At 35.8% G+C, this 27,972-nt stretch overlaps 4 protein-coding genes across 7 annotated transcripts in view; 2 read left to right on the forward strand and 2 right to left on the reverse strand.

The window, feature by feature from the left end:
- tbc1d8b (TBC1 domain family member 8B) overlaps positions 1–2,919 on the forward strand; it is a 17,189-nt gene extending 14,270 nt beyond the window's left edge. For 2 of the 3 annotated variants that reach the window (XM_067405501.1, XM_067405503.1), the window contains one exon: positions 650–2,918. In XM_067405501.1, coding sequence (XP_067261602.1) covers positions 650–1,216 — 567 coding nt within the window. In that variant the 3' untranslated portion in view covers positions 1,217–2,918. Of the gene's footprint in view, positions 1–649 lie in introns of all 3 variants that reach the window. The other variant, XM_067405504.1, reaches the window with a different exon arrangement.
- A 1,019-nt stretch (positions 2,920–3,938) lies between these two features.
- gja2 (gap junction protein, alpha 2) lies at positions 3,939–9,038 on the reverse strand. Its single transcript, XM_067405505.1, has 2 exons — positions 8,901–9,038; positions 3,939–6,700 (listed from the first exon to the last, which is right to left on the reverse strand). Exon 2 carries the CDS (start codon positions 6,681–6,683, stop codon positions 5,619–5,621), a length of 1,065 nt encoding a protein of 354 aa, XP_067261606.1. The 5' UTR covers positions 6,684–6,700; positions 8,901–9,038; the 3' UTR covers positions 3,939–5,618.
- Positions 9,039–11,360: 2,322 nt separating this feature from the next.
- On the reverse strand, positions 11,361–14,816 carry gjb1a (gap junction protein beta 1a). 2 transcript variants are annotated; one of them, XM_067406750.1, is made up of 2 exons: positions 14,731–14,816; positions 11,361–12,493 (listed from the first exon to the last, which is right to left on the reverse strand). In XM_067406750.1, exon 2 carries the CDS (start codon positions 12,477–12,479, stop codon positions 11,757–11,759), a length of 723 nt encoding a protein of 240 aa, XP_067262851.1. In that variant the 5' UTR covers positions 12,480–12,493; positions 14,731–14,816; the 3' UTR covers positions 11,361–11,756. The 2 variants fall into 2 exon arrangements, with proteins under 2 accessions (XP_067262851.1, XP_067262849.1); XM_067406748.1 differs by lacking the exon at positions 14,731–14,816 and adding an exon at positions 13,427–13,540.
- Positions 14,817–16,650: 1,834 nt separating this feature from the next.
- mtmr2 (myotubularin related protein 2) lies at positions 16,651–27,968 on the forward strand. The gene is made up of 16 exons (XM_067405762.1): positions 16,651–16,839; positions 17,266–17,326; positions 17,435–17,458; positions 17,542–17,605; positions 17,690–17,784; positions 17,876–17,980; positions 20,757–20,861; positions 20,952–21,035; positions 22,687–22,836; positions 22,942–23,130; positions 23,211–23,396; positions 23,498–23,704; positions 24,767–24,859; positions 24,963–25,076; positions 25,340–25,516; positions 26,938–27,968. Exons 1-16 carry the CDS (start codon positions 16,805–16,807, stop codon positions 27,100–27,102), a joined length of 1,854 nt encoding a protein of 617 aa, XP_067261863.1. The 5' UTR covers positions 16,651–16,804; the 3' UTR covers positions 27,103–27,968.
- Positions 27,969–27,972: the final 4 nt, after the last annotated feature.

A 27,972-nucleotide genomic window follows, 5' to 3' on the forward strand; every position in this document is an offset into this window, starting at 1 on the left:
TATTATTACAATTTAAAATATTTTTTATTCTATTTTTTAATGTAATTTATTCTTGTGATGCAAAGCTGAATTTTTAGCATCATTACTCCAGTCTTTAGTGTCACATGATCCTTCAGAAATCATTCTAATATGCTGATTTCTTATTATCAATGTTGAAATAATAGTATGTATTCAATAATATATATTAAAAGCTATTAAATGTAGAGTTACAAAAATAGTGCAAGTTTACTTTTAAAATATGAATATAATAGGAATACGAGTATTTAATCTCTGAAATGAATCTAGGACATGGTTCCTCATGCTTATTTGAGTACAGCACCTGGTTTGCTTTGGCCTAATCAGTGATGATTCCACAAATACATTGAGGTGTTTGGCAATTGTGTCAACAGTGTCCATTCTCTACTGACTGACATTGTTTAGTGCAGTTCTATTCCTGTTCTTTGGCATAGTCTGTTCATTTGTCCTGAACACACAACTTGTTCTTTCCCTCAAACTTCAGTTTAGACTTGTCTTATTGAAGTGTAATTTGAATGTTGCCCGTGATAACCTCTACGCTTACTTGTTGTCATTGCTGAACACATTTGTAGTGGTTAATGTGAAGCCATGTAAATGCAGTGCAAATCAATTAAATAGACTGTATGTGTTCCAGGTGCAGTTTATTCGTTTGACGAAGACTCTGTATGGTTTGTTCCACGGTGATGAGGAGGAGGAGAGTCTGTACCGTGCCGTGGCGCGAGTGACCAGTCTTCTGTTGCGCATGGAGGAGGTGGGCCGTAAACTGCAGGAGAGCAGCCCGCAGAAAACGCCGCAAAATACACCCACCAGCACAGCTCATCTAGAGACTACCCCAACGTTACCCACTAGCCCTGAGGCAGAGACCCTCGCTGAAAGTGAAGGCGCCCACGACCACCCTGAGTCTCCGGTCAGTCAACATGAAACCGTGCCATCCCACTCTGACATTACCCCGAACTCAACTTCGCGCCCTTCTACGCCCACCAGCAGTCCCACTGGAACCAGCAGCCCTGCGTTGGACACACCAACAGACACACCCAGCTCACCTTCCACGGTCAGAGATGGGGACTGGAGTTTCTCCTTCGAGCAGATCCTTGCATCTCTTCTAAATGAACCGTCTGTCGTTCGCTTCTTCGAACGGGCTGTTGACACAGACGCTCTGATCGCACACGCACGTAAAAACCAGCTTAAAGACGCACACTAACACTATTTCAGAGCAATCATAGCAAAACACTGCCCTAAAAGCCATAAACCTTTCCTCGTTCTCTCTTTCTCTGTGCAACCTGTACAGGTCAGTGTTTGTGAAACACTTAAATGTCCGTTACAGATGAGGAAATCATTAAATATAAATGCACATATGCAGGTCAAAGGGACAAAATTAAAAAAGGATTGAGGTATAAAATGATTCAGATTGTATAGTGTGAGGTAAGAAGTAAAACAGGTATGAGGTTATTTAATGTCAAATTAATGATTAGTGTTAGATGCTATTCGTGTAATATAGATGATATGTTTGATATAATGTAGATGAAGGTATTATGATGTAATATAGAGAACTGAATGAGGTATTTTATTATAAATGATAATATAAATGGCACGTGAGATTTGGGATGATGGCATGAGAAGGCTTTGCCTGCTTTAATCATTAAGCAACCTCAGAATATTCCGCCAGCTCACATGCACACGTAAGCACACGCAGGACCACGCGAGGAAGGATAACTCTAAGGGAAATCAAAGTGCTATGCTTTTGAACTGCTGACAAAATGATTTTGTTTGAGAATTCTTTCAAAATATCTCAGTCCATTAAACATGTCACCTGACATTACTTACACTACTCAAATGCTCTATGAAATGAAATTTCTGTAGAGGCTTAATGCTAATCAGGAAGCGGAGTTTAGTCTGCATCATATCCATCGCATTGAAGGTCTGTATTAGGATTCCTAATCATAGCTGTTTAATTCTGATTCACTGAATGTGTTTGTGTCTACAAACCGGAATCTGTGGTTTATGCCTTATTAGTTTTTGATTCAGGTCTTCACGGATACGAATATCACAAGTGCTTCCATTTAACGAAACCTATTTCATCTTTCCTCTTACTGATTAGTTAGCTGCTAGTTAACATTTATCGCAACCATTTATTAGATTAGTTTCTAAATATATTCTAATTTTGTCATAAAACAAGGATATTTTCTGCCGTTATTTTACAGATTAAAAGTATTATACAGAACATACTAAAATGCTTTAGCAAGAAAAATATGTACAACTATTACGCTGTAAATTATATGCAAAGTGAATAAGTAATTTTTCTGTCAGAGTTCATGTAATCAAATCTGTAAAAACCATTAAGTGATGAGTACCAATCGTAAGATACGTTGTATGATGCTTAAAATGGACCAATGAATATGCAGAGTTGTTCTTAATTTTGAACTTTTTGTAAATGTTGAGAGCTTTTGGTGATGAATGCAAAAAGGGAAGTTGATGTTTTGTAGTTATTCTGTTTAAAGTTACGTCAGGTCTACACCAGCTAAACAAGTTTTTCGTTCTGTGTGTAATGAAGTAATTATGTTCTTCTAAAGCTAAAAGGCGCCTCAGAGAAGGAAGCCATAGTGCATATTTTGTATTTGTTTGGTTGTTCATCTAAAGAAAATGCTGTTTTTTGTTTTGCTTTCTTGCATACAAAACCAAAAAGATAGAGTTGAATTATTAGTGTTCAGAGTCACTCTCTTGCTGTTCATACTGAACATTTGATGTTCACTTCATGTACTGCAGGGTAATAGTGTGGTCAATAAATTTTTTTTTTAATTTATTTTTTTTTTTTTTTTTTTTTTTTTTGTCTAAAGGATTTATCTTTGTTACAATCTGTTTGTGCCTCATAAACTCTGTCACATAATGAAAATTTAATGATAAATAAAATGTATGAAGAAAACCTCTTCCATCTCTATTTCTCTCTAATCTCACTAATCTCTAATGTTGTTCTAGGAGCAACATCAACGTCGATCCAGGAACATGCCCTTCATTGGCAGAACAAGTTAAGCCTCCTGATAAATGAGAACGATGTAAGCAGGAAGTCTACAGTGCTGTCAATAGTGAGATCGATCCCAACTGCAGACAAGTCCCTGCTGTGATCTGCTTCAGCTGCCTTTGATAGGTCACATGAGGAATGTTACATATTTTATGAAGTTCATGTTGGCACAGTTTGATATCATGTCCTCTGCCCCTACCACAGTGGCAGCACCTGTTATGAAGAATGAGGGAAGATTGCAACCCCTTTGGGTCATCGGACAGTTATGACAGTATATACTGTAAATATTGGCAAAGACCATAGAAATAGAATGCAGTGGGCTAAATTAATAGCTAAGCCTAGTATTTTCTGGCAAGCATGTTCAGTGTGTTCAGTGCATGAGTGACTTCTCACTTTTTTACTTGCAGCCCTTTTCAAATGAGTCACTTTTGAGGCTCCCTTTCAGTCAGGATGATGCTGCCTTTGAATGACAACAGACAGCAAGGCAGGTTGTTGAGCAGCGCTAGAGAGATAATAACAATAACCGCCCAACTTTTTGTTTCTGCTGAAATGCTTTTGGCAACTTTTTGAGTCACTTGCCTAAGGGAACAGATTTAGCCAATCAGTGCTCCTTCCCGTCCGTCTGCCAGACCTGTATCAGGTTTCAAACCGGACACTCGCGCTCAAACAGTGTGTCTCTGGGCACTCATTTCATTTTTCTAAGAATAGTCTTCAGTGTTTATTTAAGAAGTGAACACACATAGCAACTTTGCTTTATATCCATCATGTTTACATGCTGAGAATGTGTGGACACTACATTCATACAGTACAGGTTCTCTGGCCAAAAAGGTTTTAAAAGGCCATAGACACATTGATGATACTGTAAACACCTGGTAAAAAAAAATAAAAAATCATAACTAAGGTCTGGATGATGCAACTGTTTTAAGCTATTGCCTTGTAAAATGTTATTAGTGTCTCCACTTAAAGAATATAAATAAATCAGTTTTCCTCCAGGGTCAATCAACCCCCACCTCAGACTTACCCATAAGTCTCCTAAGAATTTTATTGCTGTTAACTGTAAAGCAATTGTAAATCATTTGAAAGTAACATGGAAGACCATTTCTGCCACATAAGAGAAAAAAAAAATCATGCTTTGGTAAATCATAATTATGACAAAGATAAAAAGTTAAAGTATGATATAATTTTATAATTATGATAAAAATTTGACTTATGTGATGTCTTATTCATCACATTATTATGATAAAAATTTGGTTTATGTCATATTTCTTTCATTGCTCCCTCTGCCAAGTGCGTTTCAAACGGCTACATTATGACACACAAGTGTCCAAAGTCTCCACATCAAGGGCTCTTAAGTGAGTATAGGGGATCTCAAAATCCAATCAACAGCCAAAAAATAGAAGCAAATCTGTGTATGTCACAACATGAAAGAGAAGATCTGCCTAAATTGCTATTTCATTGCATCTTACCATGGGATCCCAAAATGGAGATCAGAGCCCATTATATCTGAATGGTAGTCAATGGAGGAGAGTGAGGTAATATGCTGAATTAATTGTTTTCTGTGGAAACAGTATTTTGCATAATGAATCTACAGCTTTGTTGCTAAACTTAAACATGTCTGCCATTAGATTATCATTTTGGAGTGAGCTAGAACATGCTTGCCAGAAAATACTAGGCCTACTTATTAATTTTCCCCACAGCATTCTATTTCTATGGTCTTTGCCAATAATTATATATTGTCATATTTCTTTCATTGCTCGAGTTCCAAGTGCGTTCCAAATGGCTACGTTATGACACACAAGTTTCCAAAGTCCCCACATCAAGGGCTCTTGAGTGAGTAGGGAATAAGGATGCTCACTTACGATTTTAATCACCCAATGAAATAAAAGTTATAATTATTACATAAGAGTCATAATTCTAACATTAAAATGTTGACATTATGACAAGTCTTTGTCATTATATTCACCTGAAATATTCCGATTCTTACAACATAAATTTCTTATTACAGCTTTTGATATAATTTTTGCAAATAAAGATACATGATAGAATGACGTTTTTATTAAAAACTTCACTTGTGGAAGGGCCCCTTGTGAAGGATTTCAGGTTTTTCAGGTTCATTTGGAAGGCCCCTGCAAATGGCATTGCCTTCATTAAGTGCACAAAGTTTGGAATTTGACCATAATTTCAACTTATTTATGCCATAATTATGACTTGGTATATCATAATTCCATCTTTAATGTCATTATTATGACTTAGTATGTCATAATTTCAACTTTTTATCTCATAATTATGACTTGCCAATTCTATTTTTTCCTATTTTTCTTATGTGGCAGAAATGGGCTCCATAATTGAGTCCATGATTCAATCATCAATCTGTTCAATCGATGATCAAGTGATTGCAGTGTTCCCACAAAATGAATTCAAGTAAAGCATCACATCATTTCAGACTCCCTGATTCTGATGTCACTTTAAATGACACTTTTGTAAATGAATCTCATCATGCTCAGTGCCAGTGAGCGAGAGAGCGGATCTCGTGTGTTCAGAACGGGAGAGCCCGGGAGAACATGATGAAGTCCTCGTTTCCTTCTGGTTAGATTTTGAGGTCATCCATTCTGGTCTTGTTGTTGCTGTATCGACTTGAATGGCTGGGCCTGCGCTGCTGGCTCGTGGGTGATCCGGGTACAGAATTCGCCGCTTTGTTCATCTTGACATCTGCGGCATCAGATTTGCCGCTGCGCTCTACAGCCATGTTCTCGCGGTTTTGCTTGTAAACAGAACGGCTGCCGTGCTGTGGGAAGGTTCCATCGGCTTCCGAGAGGTTGAAGTGCGGCTCGGTGGGAAAGGGAGCCGGAGGAGGAGCGTGAGGTGGAAAATATGGGTAGTTTGGCACAAATGGAACCACCACGTCTTCACTGGGTACTTTAGATTCACTGTCGCAGACAGAATGAGAGCGCCGGTAACGGAGACCCTGTCGGCACTTGGTGAAACCCAGGTGATACATCTCCACCAGGTTGAGCAGCAGAGAGACACAGGCCACGGCCAGCATGAACACGATGAAGATGGTTTTCTCCGTAGGTCGTGAGATGTAGCAGTTGACGGTGTTAGGGCAGGGCCACCTGTTGCAGGTGTACAGTGGCTTGAGCTCGAATCCATACAGGAAGTACTGTGCCACAATGAAGCCCACCTCAAACAGCGTTTTGAAGATGATGTTGAAGACATACGTGCGTAGCAAGACTCCCTGCAGACGGATCTTCCCCTGTTCATCACGTATAGGACCTTTTGCACCTTTGGAGCTCAAAAGTGCCTGTTTTTCTGGCCCGCTCGCCTCACTGTGTTTTTGTTTCTGCTCCATGCGCAGCAGGTGCAGGATATGGCCCAGGTATATCAGTGTCGGAGTGGAGACAAAGATGATCTGGAGCACCCAGAATCGGATGTGAGAGATCGGGAAGGTTATATCGTAACATACATTCTGACAACCAGGTTGTTTGGTGTCACAGGTGAAACCGGACTGCTCATCGCCCCAAACCTTCTCTGCAGCAGCACCGAGCACCAAGATACGGAAGATGAAGAGTACGGTGAGCCAGACTTTGCCCACTACCGTGGAGTGTTCCTGGGCACTTTCCAAAAGCTTCCCAAGACTGTTCCAGTCTCCCATTACTGTTGCGTGCCCACCTGCAAATACACACAAATATATTTGGGATGCATCAATAGCATTTAAAATTCTGGCTCATACAAATAAGCCAATAATCGGTTATTATGGCCAACAACCAATAAAAATAGATTCTATTATATTTTGTTTAAATTATAATTTTGATTAATAATTCTGTCAGTTATTAAATTATAATAATGAGCTTTAGGTGATGGAAAAGGTAATCTAAATGAAAAAGGAAATGTGCATGCACAATTCAATATACATCCCTACAAAAATACTCTGACATATCTTAGAATTTTTAATTTAGGTCCAAAACAGATCCAGCATGTATTAACACAAACAAACACACATTAAATTTTCTATAGGGAATTCCATAGACTTCTATTGTTTTTGCATCTAGTTATTAACCTAACCCTAACAGAAAACTTTCTGCATTTTTACAATTAAAAAGAAAGAAAAAAAAAAACCTTTATTTACTTTATTTTTATACTGTTTTTACAAATGAGTCCCCAAAAGAAGGTTTTGTCAGGCTCACACAAAATTTTACTATTTTGTCCCCAAAATAATATATATATATATAAAATATTTTTTGTTATATATTTGGTTAAGGTACATAAACACACATATAGTAGAGGGTTGGTTTGAAGGTTCTTTGTCATATAGGCTCTATTGTCATATGGCCCTGAGGTTTGACTGGCATGTCTTCATGCTTGAGCATGACCTGAAACAGGTGGACATGCTCGACCCCTATACACTCACACACACACAAACACACACACGTTCGTTTTTGTGAACTGTGGGGACATTCCATAGGCGTAATGGTTTTTATACTGTACAAACTGTATTTTCTATCCCCCTACACTACCCCTACCCCTAAACATAACCATTCGGAAACTGTGCACATTTTTACTTTCTCACAAAACTTCATTCTGTATGATTTATAAGCCTTTTGAAAAGTGGGGACATCGGATAATGTCCTCATAAGTCACCTCTTTTTGTAAGACCTATGTCATACCCATGTCATTATACACATTTGTGTCCTGAAATGTCACAAAAACATGCACAAACACACATCTCTTCTAACACACTTCATCCTTCCTGTATTGCATACTGTCTGTACAGATTCTGTTTAACTAAACATGAAAGTGTCTTAACTCAGTTGTTTCCAAACTGTTTAATGCTATGGACCCCCAAATATGACCTTGCGAAGGGGCCCGTTTCCTAATAAGTTGACATTGACACATTTTTGATTATCTGTCAATAGAACAAAATAATTTAATTTAACCATTTTCCAGAATTAAATGGTCGATTACATTCAGGCATATATTATTATTGTTATTATTATTACTATTATTATTATATTATTTTACCGTATTTTCTATTAATTTTTCCACTTGTTTGAAAGTTTGAAACCTTGGCCTTTCTGTACACAGATCCCAATAATAAAATGGTAAAAGAAGGATTTTTCCATTTTATATTAATTTCTTAATTAAGAGTTTATTGAGCTTAACAGTCGAAACGCACACACACACATACACACACACACACACACACACACACACACACACACGCACACACACACACACACACACACACACAAATTCATTCAACATTAGGGGCCAGTTGCAACACAGCCATTATGTTAAGACAACATCTTAAGATCTAGTATGACCCAGTTAGTCAAGTGCGTGTGTGTCAATCTACATTTTTATGTATCTAACTTTAAAAAGTTATGAACAGTCTTAAAGAAACAAAATTGAAAACTAATTTGTAAGACTAGTCTTAGCGGTTTATCTCAAACAAACACTAAACACAAAGTATATCAAAACCAATATACACATCCTTCCAAAGATAAACACTCTGACATACTGTGATTAGTCATTCACAAATATACACACAGTCATGTATGAATTAATCACATTAGTCATAATACTAAATATAGGACCCCTATTGCTTCCCAAAACCTGAAGGCTCTGACAATCATTTGTACCATTATTAAGCCATTATCTTTACATACAGAGACAAAGATTGATTCATGCTGTTACATGAAAGGAATCACAAATGGTTAAGAGGCGAATACAATCTGAATCTGAAAGGATATTAAATTGATTTTTCATTCTGACAGATGTTCCTCTGCTGTCAGTGTGTGTGTGTGTGTGTTAGTTATTTAAGTTATACATATAAATGTATGAAAGTTTAGTTCTATAGCATGAAACTCACCTTGCTTAAATGTCCAGAGTTAGAGTGATCCCCTCACACACAAATAGACATAAGTCTACAATTCTTTACACATTGCTGCACGTCTTCTGTCATACACACACTTTCTTCTGTATTCCAGCTCTGGCTCAAACAGTAAAAGAAGACTGACCCATACAAATACACTGTATATATGTGTACATGTATGTGTGTGTGTGTGTGTGTGTTGGGGTTAATTTTGGCAGGGAACACAATCCCTAGGGAGAATTTTGAAGAGTGTACCACCTGCCTTGTTTCTCAGAGCCTCTCTAGTGAGTGACAGCTGTCAGGACCAATGGCAGAGTTCACAGGATAGTAAGTTGAGCGGATGCATTTTTCCCTTTGAAGGAAAATAACTGAAACATATATATTTTTTAAATTTTTGTTTCTCCCTTTTAAAAGTGTGTTTAAAGCTAAATAGAGAAAAAAGAAGAAAAAAAACAAAACTGTGTGTCTCAGAATGTATTTGGAATGTAGTATATGTATGGTCTGACAGATGACAGGGAATATTTTACATTCCTTATAAGCCCAGGTAAAATCTGGACTGGCTGGAGACAGAAGACCCAGGGCTCAAAACAATTTCATAAATGGGTTTATGAAATGTTTTAATAATATATCTGATGTCTGCACCAAAAAATGGGATGAATTAGGAATAAACTGAAATGCTAACTAGAGTCAAATGGTATCCATCTTTTTAAAAATAATATAATAATTATTCAATAATTATGCCTGGTGAACCTGGTGGCCTCTGTAGCAAATGTAGGTCAGTCCAAATTCTATACTAATAAGTATTTTAACAACAGATTAACCTATTAAAACATTTATGATGTAAAAAGGATTTCATCAAAAAATGTGTCATCATTATGTTCATGAACAACATGACAAATGCTGTTTCAGAGAGGCTGACCTTGCAATTGTGGATAAAGCATTACAGTCATGTGGTTTCTATGGAGAGTTGGTCTTTTAGAGCTGTAGCGTCCCCTAGAGATAATGCCCTGCACAGAAGTACAAGTAAAACAAAACAAATCTCTTTTTGACATAAAAGACTTTTTAAATAAAAAAATAAAAATAAAATCCTGAAATCCATAATGAATCTGAATTGCTATAAACTTGGCAACAGTGTGGAGATGATTGTAAGCCTTTGATATAGCAGAAGCACAAATTTATGGAAGAGGGAAATTAATTGCAGGGAATTTTTTTTATTATAGGTGCTACTGCAGTGGTTCGCATCCTTTTTGACTATACACCTTTGTCCAAGACAATATTTGATCTTATGTAAGCCACCGCCTACTTATGTTGTAATAAAAAGAAAATAAACGAAAAAATAAAATGAGGTTAGTTTAATGTTGCACATCCTTATGTACAACATTATATTGTGAAAACAACTACATTTATATGTGAATATAACTACATTTAAATCATTTTAAGACTTATTAGTTTAAACCCCCACCACCACCACCAATAATTAGAATTAATGCAAATACAAATATTATTTGCAAATAGTTCAAAATTATTTTCCAACTAGAATTAGACCTATAGAATTTTTCACTGTTCTATTTTTATGCTTTGTAAAAAAAAAAAAAAAAAAAAGTTTTTACAAGATGTAATATAAGTCTAAGGTGTCCCCTGAATGTGTCTGTGAAGTTTCAGCTCAAAATACCCCATAGATTTTTTTAAATTAATTTTTTTAACTGCCTATTTTGGGGTATCATTACATATGCACCGATTCAGGCTGCGGCCCCTTTAAATCGCGCGCTCCCTGCCCCCCGAGCTCTCGACTATTACAGTGCATTTACAAAGTTCACACAGCTAATATAACCCTCAAATGGATCTTTACAAGATGTTCGTCATGCTGCATGCACGCATTGGATCATGTGAGTATAGTATTTATTTGGATGTTTACATTTGATTCTGAATGAGTTTGATGGTGCTCTGTGGCTAAAGCTAACATTACACACTGTTGGAGAGATTTATAAAGAATGAAGATGTGTTTATGCATTATACAGACTAGTGTTTAAAAATGAAAATAGCGATGGCTTTCTTGTCTCCGTGAATACAGTAATAAATGATGGTAACTTTAACCACATTTAACAGTACATTAGCAACATGCTAATGAAACATTTAGAAAGACAATTTACAAATATCACTAAAAATATCTCCATCTGCCATTTTTTGCTGATTTCCTTGCTTGCTTACCTAGTCTGATGATTCAGCTGTGCACATCCAGACGTTAATACTGGCTGCCCTTGTGTAATGCCTTGAACATGGGCTGACATATGCAAATATTGGGGGCGTACATATTAATGATCCCGACTGTTACGTAACAGTCTGTGTTATGTTGAGATTCGCCTGTTCTTCGGAGGTCTTTTAAACAAATGAGATTTACATAAGAAGGAGAAAACAATGGTATTGAGACTCACTGTATGTCATTTCCATGTACTGAACTCTTGTTATTCAACTATGCCAAGGTAAATTCAATTTTTTATTCTAGGGCACCTTTAAAAAACTTTTTTTTTTTACATTTGCAATAAATCTCAATGTTTGAAATCTAATCTTATTCATTAACCAGAGATTCTACCACAAATTAAGATAAGACTTTATTTAATTGTAGTATTTTTAGCTACAATATAAGTATAAAATGTTTATACAGCAATGTAAATTTATTTAAACAATGGTCGAAAATGTGTGGAGTAAAATTATGTAGCCCTACATATTTTTAAAAGTATTCAGTTATAAAATAATAATAAAAAAACATCAATGATGTGAGAATATTATTAGCCCTCATTAAAATTAAGTGTTTGAGTGAAGTATTTATATTTCAAGGTGACCAGTCGAGCACTACTAAAATGAACACAGTTTCTGGGAGATCCAGGCTCCCACTGCGGAGTCCTTGGAGTTATTGAGATGGCGACTTGTTGCCCTAGCAACAAGAAAGATGATTTCTGCGATGTTGAGCAGGATGCAGACGCCGGACACCGCGAGCATAAATATAGTGAACACTGTTTTCTCTGTTGGCCGGGACACAAAGCAGTCGACTATGTTTGGGCACGGGTACGAGTCACACTTTACCAGCCGGAACATCTTGTAGCCTGGGTAAATCATGTAGAAGAGATACATAAAGGCGGATTCGAATAACACACGGAACAGCAGGCTAATCATATATGTCCACCAAAGGGCGCCGGTAATCTTCATCTTTTGAGTCTTGATCTGCTCTAAGTCCTTCGGACTGGTGCGCCCAGCTTGGCGATACAACTTTTTGTCGATATGCCGACGATGTGCAATGTGCATGGCAACCAGCAGGGCGGGGGTAGAGACCATGATGAGCTGCAGCGCCCACAGTCGGATGTGAGAGATGGGGAAGAAGTGGTCGTAGCACACGCTGTTGCAGCCAGGTTGCTGGGTGTTGCAGATGAAATGCGCTTTCTCATCGCCCCACACGCTCTCCGCCGCTACCACCAGAACCAGGATCCGGAAAATGAAGAGTACGGACAGCCAAATCCGCCCAATGCCGGTGGAATGTCGGTTCACGCCGCTGAGCACGGCATAAAAAGACGCCCAGTTCATTTTTGGTTCCAGATCTGAAAAACAGAGAAAAACTCCACTGTTAACAAACTCTCTCTCTCTCTCTCTCTCTCTCTCTCTCTCTCTCTCTCTCTCTCTCTCTCTCACACACACACACACACACGTTAGAACAGTAGCCACTCTTAACCCAACAGAGGATGCATTATACAATGATCAGCTTGTTATCAGCCACATTTAATATCTTTATATATTTACTACCGTTCAAAAGTATGAGGCAGTAAGATTTTTTATATTTAATATAGAAATAAATCTATATTTTTATTCAGCAAGGACACGTGAAATTGATCAAAAGAAGCCATTTATAATGTTGCAACAGATTTCTGTTTCAAATAAATGCTGTTCTTTTGAACTTTATACTCAGCTGGAAAAAAATGCATCACTGTTTCCAAAAAAATTGAGCAGCACAACTGTTTTCAACAATGATAATAATAAGAAATGTTACTTAAGCACATTTTTGAAAGATCATGTGACACTAGAGTAATGGCTGCTGCATGAAAATCCATTACATTTTTTAAAAATATATGATTTAAAATAGAAAATCCATATGACAGTATTACATCACAGTCTCTTAGCCCTTTTATTATCACAATAACTATGAGACATCATAATATGTAACATAATGACTGTCTGACTCACTGTACAAATATATATTTGAAACCATACACAACATAGTAATAAAAATGTGATTCTGACCAATCAGAGCGCTGACAACAAACTTATGCAGTCTGGTTCTTGCACCAGTGATTTTTCATGACTACATACCTAAAAGAACCTCACTGACTGAAAACCATTTGAATGTCACAAGAAAAGCAAGTGCAAAGAGAAAAATACAACTACATCTACAGAAGAAAACAGCAGAAGACCACCTATGTTCTGACAGACAGAGAAAGTGAATGAGAGAAAGAGATTTATGCAGTATTCAGCATTACCAGACTCCGCAGGTGGTGTTAGTGGCATGGGCAATGCCCGTGCAGAGGGGTTCTGAGACCCGCCGTGTCTCCGGTGTGTGTGTGTGTGTGCGTGTGTTTGTGTGTGTATGCCTGTGGTTGTATGTGTGTACTTTGTCAGATGGAGTGTCTCCGGCTTGCAGCCACCATTTATGAAGGAACAGCCACCCATGTGACTGGCAAACTCACAGCCAATGTCATTCTCCCATCACACAATGAAAGCGTGGGTTCAGTCACAGAACAAAAGTGTGTGCTTTGATGTCTGTGTTTGTGTGATATGGGTCACCGAGTATCTTCCATCATAGATTTATGTAATATTTTAAGCTTTATATTCATATTACATGCAAAAAAGAGAATCTTTTTTGAGTTTAGTCAACTTAATTGACTATGTTCATCCAATTCATTTGTACAATGTATTTGAATTGATGAAATTAAAAAGCTGTCAACATTTAGGTGGAAATAAAACAAATAAAACTCAAAAAAGCCCATGCAAAAAAAAAAAAAATATATATATATATATATATATAGATTTGAGATTATTTACAGTGTGACCTCACAGGATGTACGCACACTCATTACGAACATGCATTTAGAATTGGTTATAAGTAAGTTTAGGAATTCGAAATATGCCAGTAGTTTGGTTTGCAAACACCCTGAATCAGTAATATGCAACAGTGTGAAAATTCATAAAAATGATGATGTCATAGTGCAGGAGATCCATTCATATCATGCAATTTTATGTTTTCATTTATGCTTTTATATTATTGAGGAATATTACTATTATTATATTTTAATATTTAATATAATAGAATATAATAGTATTTAATAATAAATACATATTTATTATAAATATCCTATATAAAAAAGTCTTGTATATCTCAGTGCATTTAAGTGTTTTTTATTCCTCATAGTATATGAGTTTTATTTCTCTGCTTTTATTATTGCTTTAGTGAAATACAATGATGGATGTCATTATAGAGATAAATAGAGTCCTATAGAGTACATCAGAAATCCATAAAGAGCCTCAAGATACTGTAGAACATCTTCACTTCAAATACAGGTTTTTAGTTTTTCCAGAGTGGTGTTATGAAATAATATATTTTCTGATTCATTATTATGTGTAGTATTCCATAAACCATATAGAGGGGTGTTTCACAGCTGACTTCACTGTTGGTAGTTGGTTGATGAGTTTCTGGAGAGGGCATGGTTGGTAGTTGATTATGACAGGGTTTAATTGGTAGGTTTAGTACTGTGTTTGATAGGGGTGATATTTGGTTGATGTTTACCTGCGGTTGGTGCGGTCCCTGAGCAGAAGAAGAGGTTGAAGTCACACAGGAAAGGGTTGATGTTTCCCTAATGCAGATTATGGCGCAGTACCGGAGCTTTGCATTGCTAATCACTCGTGTCACGCTGTTACTCACCCCACTACAAACATCTCCACACAAAAGATGCTTGTGCTGCCGGTCCTTAACCATTCAGATCAGATCCAAGGCACACACCCACCAGCAACTGTGACGCAAATTATGTACAAACGCACATTTACACACGAACATACACCAACTCACATACACAAGCATGTACATAGCAATTCTTTCACACACATTCTTGTACAAGCATGAACGTTTAAACACACACACAGTCTCTGTATGCACAAAGATGTATACTTGTACAACAAAAAAGTTTTTAGATAAATGTATTATATTAAATCCCACAAATCACAGTCAAAACCACAAACAGCAGCTTCCAAAGAAAAGATACAATTCATATAAATCATTCCTTATTCCATTAAAACAGCATTTATTACAGGGATAGTTCACTCAAAAATAAAAATTCTGTCATCATTTACTCACCCTCAAGTTGTTCCATCCTGACCTGTATGAATTTCTTTCTTCTGCTGAGCACAAAAGAAGAAATTTTGTCACTAACCAAAAATAGTAGACTATAAGTCAATGGGGCCCATCAACTTTGGTTTGGTTTTACTCATATTCTTCAAAATATCTTCTTTTGTGTTCAGCAGAAGAAAGAATAAATTCATAGGTTTAGAACAACTAGAGGGTGAGTAAATGACAGAATTTTCATTTTGGGTAAACAATCCTTTTTTTCAACTGCTTACACATGCACAAAATCCTTACTTGTCACACAATTTCTGAAACCTGACACTCAAACACCAGAACCTCACACCAAATCTGCAATTCTTGGCCTTCGACTCAGTTTTCAATTTCATAAAACACTTTTTGCAAAACACAACACACAATTCTCTATGTAACAACAAAAATATAACAGGAAGTATCTTGATTTCCTTTTTCAAACACAACCATTGTTTCTGTCCAACTATACATGGTTGATGTATTTCTTTTCTTTCGTACTGTGTAATACTGTATTCACAACCACAAATGCTTACCGTAAAAAAAATAAATAGTTTGGTTTCAATCTTGCTTTTGTGTTTACCATGAATTTTTCAGCATCTCTCTGCCAATTGCTTTCAATCTTGTACAGAAATGTACATTGGAGCTCATGAAAGAAGAGCTTTAGGTTTTGAATAACTGTGTGTATGAATATTATGGCAAAGGTGTTTGCATCATAAGACAAATGTTTGCTTTTGAGATGTGTTTGTGATATTCTGAATGCAGTGCTTCATTTTGCAAGAGATGTGAGGCATTTTGCATTTTCTGTGTGCAGTTCTTGGATTTGTGCGGAAAGTTTTGAAAAAAGAGGCAAAGTTTTTAAAATGTCTGTAAGCAGTTGAAAAAAACTAATTGCTCTTCCCTATACAAGTGGTAATGGCACATAATGAGAATGCAGATTGCTTTAATTTCTAATTATCTGAGGATATAATCTTACTTTGTGTTCTGAAGATTAACTAAGGTCTTACGGGTGTGGAACGGCATGAGGGTGAGTAATAAATGACATTTTTGGGTGAACTAGCCCTTTAAGCTGACTATGACTCATTACTGGAAAAGACTTTCATCAGCAATGCATAATTTGAATAAGACTAATCCCAGCATCCTTTATTATTAAATAAGGCATTTTTAGTCCACTCATAAACCATTTTCCTCAAAATTTGCTTCAAAAATATAAGCCCCAAACATTAAGGTCTTTTTTTTAATACAAAGACATTCTTTTGAGTAGTAGTATTTCACTTTCCAAAGGTCTCCACAAGGTGACTCACAAACACGAGCACAAGCACTCTGGCACAAACGCGCGAGCGCGCACGACCAGCCCCACCTAGAGGAATTGTGGGAAGACATGGCAGCTTCCGCTGTTTGTGTTCGCTGGATTTCCGCACTGAACAGTCACTAAATTAATAGAGTTTAGTTAACATTACGACTTTATAAGTGCCGCGGTTCGGTTTGTTTCGGGATGGAGGAGAGCGACAGTGTGGAGTCGCTGAGCAGGTATCAACAGAAAACACACTCTTTAAATACAATATTTTTGAAGCTTCCCGACAAGCGCAGCAGCTAACTGTTATCAGTTCTCTGTTAGAAGGGATAGTTCACCCAGAAATTAAAATTCTGCGATCATTTACTCATCCTAATTTTGCTCTAAACACGTATGGCACAACTCATTTTTATTGTACAGTAAAAAGATGTAAAGATAGCGAGACTGACTGAGATGATGAAAGATGACTGAAGCTGTCAGTCTCTAACATTCTGCACTGAATGTTTCATTGAGGAAATAAAGTCATAAAGTTTTAGGACAACAACATGAGGGTGAGTAAATGATTAAAGAGTGTTAATATCTGGCTGAACCGGTCTTTTAAGATCACGAGTAAAGCTCATAGGTGTGCTTTAATCCGTCTTCATCCTCTAATGTCCTTTCAGCTCCACCACGACCCGCTCTGACCGTTCAAGTGTCGCCAAAGTTTCAGACACAGAGTTGCGGGTCAGTCAGAACCAAAGTTCAGCCCAGCACTTCATATTCTGTACTTAAAACTGCTGTATGCTTGAAACTGTTGCTATCCATCTCATCTGTTATTTTTCTTCCTTACAGAGTAAAGGAATGGCATTTGAAAAGGTATTAAAGTGTGACTGTGTGCGTATGGTTTGGATAAAGTCTCAGTTCATGTCCACTGATTTCAAGTTTTTTTGTGCATACAGGTCTATAAAGACCCCAGTAAAGGAGAACTTCCTCTTCTGGCAGAGGAACTGGTTCAGGATGCCGGTAATTGTAGTACATTATACTGGCTGCTGTTCATCTCCATTCTGATGGTTTTAATTTATGTTTTTATTGTGTGTTTATCCACAGCTAAAGATGTGACTTACATTTGTCCATTCATTGGGCCTGCTAGAGGATCTCTGACCGTCACTAACTACAGACTGTTCTTCAGGTGCACTGACAGGGTAATAGCCACGTGCACATGCTGTTTCTGTATTTCTGGAGAGAATTTCTAAACTAAAGACTTAATTTTTAGTCACCTTGTTTGTTTGTTAGGAGCCGGTGTTTGGTTTAGATCTGCCACTGGGAGTTTTGAGCAGAGTAGAGAAGATCGGAGCAGCAACTAGCAGAGGAGATGCCTCATACGTCCTCGTCTGCAAGGTTTGTGTGATTTTTTTTTTTTTTTTTTTTTTCTTAAAAAAATAACAAATATTTTGTTTTCGTGAACATTTATACCCCTTGTGCATTAAAAAAAAAAAGTTACACTTAGGTTAAAAATGGACAAAAATGTCCATGCCAAAAAACTGTCATAGAAATATGATTTATTAATATTTTTTTCCACTTTCACTGATGTCAATTTTTTAACCAGCATCTGTTCTATCCATAGATACCAAACATTCATTAATTTTAAGAACTTTAACCCTTTAAATGCTGGTTTGTTTACATAATGCCATAGGTGTTTTTTTATGAAAAAATTAAAAATAGTAGTTAATTTTCATAAACTAAATGCTAAGCAGAATTTTTTTTCTTTGCTTATTAGATTCTTGGGTGGGTCAATGAAGAACAACAACATTAATTTTGAGGCATTTATATTTTTTATGTAGTGTCCGATTTTTTACAAAAAATAACACTTAGGTCGATAATGGACAAAAATGTCCATGCCAAAAAACTGTCATAGAAATATTATATATTAATATTTTTTCCACTTTCACTGATGTCAATTTTTTAACCAGCATCTGTTCTATCCATAGATACCAAATATTTATTCATTTTCAGAATTTTAACACTTTACAAATCGGTTTCTTTACATCCTCAGCTTCTAATGCACCTGTGTGCTCAGTGTCAGTGGGCAGCACTAGTTTCAGAGCTTCCTCTGCTGAGTAACGTCTCTTCAAACAATGAAATGATCAACCCCTCAAGCACCACATATTTATAGGTTTGGCTGTGAGGATACCTGTGTGAACTCAAACTTTGTATAAAATCTACCAGACTAAAAAATCAGTATTTTCTTGTGGTGAAAACTAAAATAATGTGTTTAGGGGCTTCTGAACGTCTACTTCAAATTCAAGCGTAACTTTTATCTCCGTACAAAAACAATAACAAGTGAAAAAGTGCAATCAAGGGTTAAGATGCGTGTTTGGTCAAAAAGAAGAACCTTAAAGCCTTCTTTGACATTTTTCATAGTTTTCACATGACCCTATGACCCTGCCAAGGGTGTGACTCATACATGGAGTGGGATTTTTGATTGCCAGTATGATATAATTTCTTTCAAACTAATTACACAAATTAAATTTTCAATAAACACCTGCAAACTACACTCTGACATCCTTACCAGTATACCCACACAATTATAGCTGCATTATTTTTCAAATTGACTTTATCATAGACTATAATATGCATAAGCAGAAAACTCAAATAAAGCGAGTATTTCTTTTATATGCCAAATTTGAAAATATGGCACAATCTAGTAAAAAATGGTAAAAATGTAAAATTTGAAGCCTTGCCGATAGAATGAATGCCTATTTGCAAATATTGTATCATTTTATAGTCAAATGGCCCTGGGTTAAAAAATTGCAGTTTTAATGGGTTTCAATGTGGACATTTTTGTCCTTAAGGTCCTAAGTGTGAGTATTTTTTATACGGAGGGTAAAATTGATTTTTTGAAGGAAATGAGGGTAAAATATTAAAATTCCAATAAAAATAAACACTTGAGCCAAAATTCATGTAGTTGGCATTAACAAAGGCACACTTACAACAAAAAACAAAACTGAAATGGACAAAAATGTCCATAAGGATGCACAAGGGATACCTATCCTAAAAAATATATACCTATATCCTTAAAAAATCACTAATTGAAATAAAGCTGAAATAAAATATATTTATTGAATAAACAATTAATAAAAAAAACCCTCAAACAAATATTAGAAATGTTGAAATAAAATGTTTGAGTACAAAAATGACTAAAACCAAAATAAAAATAATTTCAAACTAAATAGAAATAAAAAAACTAATAATAATTACTGAAAATATAATAAATAAAAAAAATTATATTATTTTCAATAATTAAAAATAAAGGCTACTTTAAAATACTAATAAATAATGATAGTGTATAAATAATACTAAATAACAAATTTGAAAATTAGTTTCTGTAACTGAGTTTTTGGAATTGAAAATGTTGGCAGGGCAGGAAACTGGCCAGCAGAAAAAACCCTTAGCCTACTGTTGTGCCCTGATACATTATTTATTAGGAGTTCAAACACGTAGCACTGAAACCCTATTGTAATTGTTAAAATTTCCAAGGATTAACATTCTCCCCTAAACATGATCGGGCAGATCAAACCGTTAGTCGTAGAGACTTGAAACTTTGAGAGCTGGTAGTACGCACACCACTTACAACGTCACCAAGGCTTGCCCTGATCGGACTTTCGGGGGCGCTACAGCGGTGAAAAGTACGAAATCGCTCATAACTCCTAAACCGCTGGGTGTAGGCTCATGTGTCTTATATCATTGGAATCCTAGGTTTTTGGTCGATCGGAACCAAACCAGTGCAGTAAGATTCTCTGGAGTCTGATTGTCAATAATTATCAAATAAAGTTAAAATTTCGATTCACTGTCTCTAAGGGCTGCCAAAAGGTTCAAAGTGGGGGGAGCTACTTTTACTAAAATGGCTATAACTTGAGATATTTTCACCAAAATCAGCACACATATGTAAGAGCTCAGTCTGTGATTATGTGAAAAAGGAGGCAGCGACTGGCCACTTAGTGGAATTACAAAAATGTAAAAATGGCTATAACTACGAAACCCAAAGTCTGATTGACTTGAAAATTGGCATGAGGTGTCTTTGTCCAAGGTGCCAGATATAGATATAGATATATAGATAGATAAAAATATATATTTTTTTCTTTGCATGTTTGCTCAATGTACATGTGTCTTATAGGATATGAGGAACCTACGTTTTGTGCACAAGGAACCTGAGGACTCACTAAAGAAATCAGTGTTTGAGGTTCTGATGAAGTTTGCTTTTCCAGTGTCAAACAACTTGGTGAGAAACATAAGTAGACATCAGCATCAGCCTAGAAGTTATTAGTGCTCATAATCTCTCTGTCTGTCTCCCTCCTTTCTCTTTGTTTAGTCCCTCTTTGCATTTGAGTATAAGCAGGTGTTTCCTGAGAATGGATGGAGGGTGTATGATCCACTGGCTGAATACAAGAGACAGGTACAGTGTGTGTTTTTTCATTTGTTGTTGTTTTTTTTTTTTAGTTATATGCAAGGTGGTAATATACAGTCATCCTGTCTTTATTGCAAAATAAACCCCTTAAGAGTGATCGGGGCCTGTATGTACAAAACATCTCAGAAATGCTCTTAAGAATAGTCTCAAGTTTTGACTTAAGTGTCAAAAAATTCTTAGTAAAGAGTAGGAGTTTTCTAAGAGTACTTTTATAAAGAAGCTAAAAGCAACTTTTAGTAAAGTTTAAGATGGATTCGTAAGTGCTGACTTAAGTGTTGTGAACTAAGGACTGCAATAATAATGTTTAAAATGTTTAAAACGTTTTAATATTTAAATTGATTTAAAATCAATAGCTTTGCATTGTGGAAAATTATCACAAATTAGTATTGATGGTGTGGAATCTTTTTCTATTGATAAATGTCTCCTCATTTACAGTTAGAGCAATGATGTGTCATGAGTTCATCAATGGCTCCAACAACTGCAGGGAAACCCACAGTCAACATAAAAGTGGCTTTCTTTTGCCACATGGTTTGATGATCAGTTGGAAAGTCAATGAACCGCTTTAGAGTAGTGGCCAAATGTGATGTCCAGCCATATGAAAACTGACATCTTCAACCTTAATTCAGATATTTTAAAAAATGTGTTAAAAGATGTAAGCACATCAACTACCTGGAGTCAATTGTTTCATGTGTGATAATGAAATGAAATTTCAAATTATTTCAAATTATGTTTGGTCAGTCTGTCATACAAAGAAATTATGAACGCATGCAAAAACAAGAGAAAATGAATTATTGTTTAAGCAGTATTTATTAAATTTATTTAAAGTTACATTTACATTTTACATTACATTTCTTATTAGGTCAGTTACAAAAAGAATTGACAATCAAGTTTATATCATTTTATCAACTCCATGTCATCATATAACTCCAATATAGCATACCTTCATTGGAAAGCACGTGTCTTCTCTTTTTTGCTGCCATCTTGTTACTCTTAACTAGGTTAAGACTCCTCTCCAGCTCTCTTAAATAATGTACGAGCTAAGACCTAGTCTTGACACTTAGGAACCTTTTATGAATCACACTATTCTTAAGTCTAAAAATAAGTGTAAAATTACATCATTCTTAGAATTTTGACACACTTAAGACTAAATTTTACTCTGAGCGGCTTTATACATATGGGCCCAGGACTTTAATGTAAAGCAGGAGCGGCTTGTATCACCCTAAAAAGGTTTGTTTTGCAATAATGGAGTTTACATTCTCCCATGTATTACACAGCTACTTATCAAACAAACAAATTAATATAAATTAATTAATATAAATAAAAATGAATAATAAAATTAATTAAATATTCAGTATTAATGTTTGTGTTAATGTATTGATTAATTTATTAACTTAGTAATTATATAATAATAATATTGTTTAATAATATTAATACATGTATTATTTATATGTATATATATATTTTGTAGGATTTAACAATATTTTATTATTTTTAAAAAATGAGACTATGTGGTGATACAAAAGACATCTGGCACAGCTATGTAGGAATGTATGTATTGTCAATCAGTTATGCAGTTTAGGGTCGTTAAATATTTCACTGCAGAATATTGTGATTGAAAAGAAATACAAATTTTATGTAGGGTCTCCCGAATGAGAGCTGGAGGATCTCCAAAGTAAATGATCACTACGAGCTGTGTGATTCATATCCAGCGACGCTAGTTGTGCCGGTAACCATCACTGACGAGGAACTGCGGCGCGTCTCCAGCTTCAGGGCCAAAGGACGCATTCCGGTCAGTGTCATGAGACATTTCTGAATCTTCTTACTTCAGTTTGTGCGTGAGCAATAATTCATCCTCGAGCCTCATCACTGAAGCTATTGGCTCGTTCCGGTTTAGGTTCTGTCATGGATCCACCCAGAGAGTCAGGCTGCAGTGGTTCGGTCCAGTCAGCCGATGGTAGGTCAGAATAGTCGGCGCTGCAAAGAAGACGAGAAACTCCTTCAGGCTATCATGGATGCAAACGCACAATCACACAAGCTGTTCATATTTGATGCCAGACCCAGTGTGAATGCTGCAGCTAACAAGGTAAACACTCGCATTCTTTTCAAGCGTTTGTGTTAAATGAAAGGAAAACTTTTGACAGTTTGTGTCCGTATGTGCTTTAGATGAAAGGAGGTGGGTATGAGAGCGAAGATGCTTATCAGAATGCAGAACTGGTGTTTCTGGATATCCACAACATTCATGTAATGCGCGAGTCACTACGGAAACTGAGGGAGGTCGTCTATCCCAACATTGAAGAATCTCATTGGCTGTCCAACCTCGAGTCCACACACTGGCTGGAGCATATTAAGGTGAGACAAGAGTGATCTCTTCATAATGTTTCTCACATGTCAAGAAACATGAGGATGATTAAGATGGCACTGATTGTGTGGTGTGTGTGTGTGTGTGATAGTTGATTCTGGCAGGAGCTTTAAGGATAGCTGATAAGGTGGAGTCTGGGAAAACCTCAGTGGTGGTTCATTGCAGTGACGGCTGGGACAGAACTGCTCAGCTGACCTCACTGGCCCTGATAATGCTGGATTCTCATTACAGAACCATACGAGGCTTTCAGATACTGCTGGAGAAAGAGTGGCTCAGCTTTGGACACCGCTTCCAACAGGTCAGTCAACTTACATGACAACAACAAGCAAGACTGTAAGGGGATAAAATGTTTGCTGTATCCCAAATTGCTCACTTGTTAACTCATTCACTGTTTACTACATACTGAATGCTTCATAGTGCACTGTATAAGTGCACTGGTGTCTACACTGGGCACACACTGTCATATTAGATGGACAAAATCTGTTTTATGTGCTGCACAGCTACTTCTTTATTTTGCCTGTCCCAATGAAGTAAAATGGTTTTATTTTCAAATATCACATATATTAATTAATTGCTATTTTTAGTCCTTTACAGTATATAATACGTAATTATAAATGGTTAGACATCCTCAGCACTATAAACGGCAATAATGAAGAGAAGACATAACACCGGTGCTACGCACTAGCAAATATCAAAACTTTTGAAAGATTACAAAAACATAATGTGTACATTACCATTCAAAAGTTTGGGGTCAGCAATATATATATATATATATATATATATATATATATATATTTCAAGAAAGGACACATTAACTTGTTCAAAAGTGACAGTGAATGTTACAAAAGATTTCTATTTGAAATAAATACTGTTTTTTTTTTTTTTTTACTTTCTATTCATCAGAGAGTAATGAAAAAATCACAGTTTCCAAAAAACTCGACGATAATAAGGAGTTTTTTATTAGCACCAAATCAGCATATTAGAATGATTTCTGAAGGATCATGTGACACTGAAGACTGGAGTAATGATGCTGAAAATTCACAGTTGACTAAATGGCATTTTAAAATATATTAAAATGGACTGTTATTTTAAATTGTAATAATATTTCACAATATTACTGTTTTACTGATCAAATAAAATGCAGCCTTAGTTAGCATAAGAGACTTCATTCAAAAATATTAATTCAAAAATATTTTTAAAAAATCTTACTGCCCCCAAAGTTTTGAACAGTATTTTATAAATACAGAAGTATGTCAAATATTGAAATAATGACATTCAAAAACAAATCAATCCATGTTTTGTAATTATTTTAAGTCAATTTGTTCATGAATACAATATATGCTTATTTTTGTGTATATAGCGAGTGGGTCATGGTGATAAGAATCACACAGATGCAGATCGCTCTCCTATCTTCCTGCAGTTTATTGACTGTGTCTGGCAGATGACAAGACAGGTTAGTGCAAAACACCCCACAGTTCCATTGGTTAACCTGCCTTTGTCTTCAGTGTATTCCTATGATCTGTCTCTGTATAAGTAATAAATGTTTGTGTTTCTAGTTTCCTGCAGCTTTCGAGTTCAATGAGAATTTCCTCATAACAATACTTGATCACCTCTACAGCTGCCTTTTTGGCACATTTCTGTGTAACAGTGAGCAGCAAAGACTCAAAGAGGTGAGAGCGAGCCTCTTCTTAGGCATAAATGTATGCATACTTTGTATGCATCTCATTTACACAGTAAGAATAGGAATGTTTAATGGATCAGGACATAATTTGGTAGATGCTATTATCCAAAGCAACTTGCAGCGAATGAACCTTTGTCATTGTTTTGGCCACAATAAGGCTCATTTAAAAACATTTAAAAAAAAAAAAAAGTGTTTATTTATAAGCAGCATATATAACTTTGGGTCTAAGGGACTGTCTGTTTTTGTGTTTAGGAAGTCCCAAAGCGCACTGTGTCTGTATGGTCATTTGTGAACAGTCAGCTAGAGGAGTTTGTGAATCCTCTCTATGTACACTACCCCTCCCATGTGCTCTTCCCCACCGTCGGTATACGACACCTCCAGCTCTGGGTCTCCTACTACATACGCTGGAATCCTCGCATGCGGCCACAGGTACACATGTGAATAGTTTTTTAATGAAGGTTTATTCTCTGATTCTGCCAGATAACATGTTCTCACATTCTTCTGATATTTAAAAGATAATTATTTGTGTACTAGAGGTGTCTGCCACTATCTGTTGGTTTATCAAACAGAACTAGATCCTTCCATCTTTAAACCCAACTTTTTTTTTTTTCTTTTTTTTTTTTGATTGTCAATAAATATGACTCTAGCAAAAACCAATTGGGTAACACTTTCTATGAAGACCATGCTTATAATGAATTATAGCCCAATTTATACTTTATAAGTAAGCATTACTATTCTATAAATATATTTATAAAGACTCACTAAGACCTGTACTGCATTATAAGAACAGAAAGTTACATTTATATTATTTTCATAATTACTTATAAGCCATGCATTTGCTTTTTCAATATGCATGTTCATAATCCATTATACACTGATTTATAAATGATCAAATATAAAACAGTTCCAGAGACATTTGTTTGCTGTACCAGTTATTAATAATTATGTCTTTAACAGCTAATGTTTGCATTAGCGGTCATGAATGCTAATTTTGATTTGTTAAAATCTATATCTCTTCAGCCAAATTGTATTGCTTATAGCAGTTTGGAATTGTTGCAGTGTTTAGCTAGTATGCAACATTACATTTTTTTTGCAACTGTTTGTATTGATATCTGTTTTTCCCCCATTATTTTATTACAGGAATTATTGTTCATTAGTTACACTTACAAGTAAACAACTTAAAATGTATAATGAGCACATCTTCATGATTTCTTAACATTTGCTTTAGGAAAATTGCATCCTGTGTTTTAACTTTACTTAAAGCCATCAATGATGCATTTATAGAGATTAGTAACTGTATTATTACTCATAATAAGCATTTATAAGAACACAACACAGTTATTAATAACAATATATTCACTTATTTGACATAAATAAATCTGAATTACTAAAAAGTCATTGTAACTATAATATAATAACATTATAGCAATGCAGGTTGCATCTTTATAAATACATTCATGGAACCATACGACTCACTAATTAATACTTATAAATTAGTGTATAATGGATTATGAACATGTGCATTGAAAAAGAAAATGCATGACTTATAAGTAGTTATAAAAATAATATAAATGTAACTATAACTGTTCTTATAATGCAGTATAGGTCTTAATTTATAAATATGTTTATAAAATGGTAATACTTAAATACTTAAAATAAGTATAAATGGAGCTATAATTCATTATAAGCATGGTCTGAATAACAAGTGTTACCAAAAATTGTGATGTAATTTGGATTTTTATTATCCATCACCTAAATGTATGACCTTTTAGGTAACATTATAGTTTATAATGGATTTTAAATTGGCTTGCGCTGTCTTAAGTCACAGTTTGATTAAAAATGTATTTCAGGAGCCGGTCCATCAGCGCTACAAAGAGCTGCTTGCAAAACGGGCAGAGCTTCAGAAGAGGGTGGAAGAGTTACAGCGCGAGGCAGCCAATCGTACGGCCTCGACATCCTCAGAGAGGGCGGGGTCTCCTACACGCTCCATCACACCTGTTCAAACCTTTGTATGAGTGCTTGACAGCTTTGAGAAATGTAGATAGCCTCACACCATGTGAGTGTGTCACGTGGTTCTCATGTTACTTGCAGTGATGCACAACTGATGTAAATTCACACACTAACATTCACCTTGCTGCTACAAGCTGGCTGGGTGGATTGAAGAAGCTTTTAATCACTAAAACTGTTTGATACTGGTATTATATTAATACATTTATTAAGACTAGTGAAGCATTAATACATGTTAGAAACATATTAGGGCTTTTACTGTACGAGCTATATGTTGGAGAACTCTGAAATTGAGCAGAACATGTCGTTGTGATGTTACTGGGATTCTGCCTGCATCATCTTGATGCGGAGGGAAATTGAGGCGAGTCTTTCTAGCCTCAGGGTTTTATGTACAGAGTTCTGTCTTTACTTGAAATTCTAGTATAATCTAATCATGTAATGAGTGATATAGAATATGCTCTATAATCTAACATTTGCTTATACATTAACATTATTGTCAAATAAAATGTATTGACACTAATGGAATCAGTCGTCATCACTCTAGTGGTGCTACGATACAGCTAATCTACAGCAATAAAGCACCTGCAGTATCTGAATCTAGACAATGAATGATGTGTTTTGTTCATGTAGGGATGCTACAGATTTACCAAGTTTACTTGCAGTTATAATTGAGCAGGTTACGTATGTCGGCCTGCATTCTGTCCAAGTATACATGAAACAACATGTAATGGAATATTTGAAAGATTAAATGCATGTTATGCATCACCAATGTCTTTGTCAACTATAGCTTGAATAAAGTGTATTAATGCTGGACGAAGCTGTGTACAATCACATTATCTAGGTCTTTCAGTTTTTTTTTTGAAAATTTGCCATAAAAT

Source organism: Chanodichthys erythropterus, chromosome 13, assembly GCF_024489055.1.
Source record: "Chanodichthys erythropterus isolate Z2021 chromosome 13, ASM2448905v1, whole genome shotgun sequence".
Lineage (NCBI taxonomy): Eukaryota > Metazoa > Chordata > Actinopteri > Cypriniformes > Xenocyprididae > Chanodichthys > Chanodichthys erythropterus.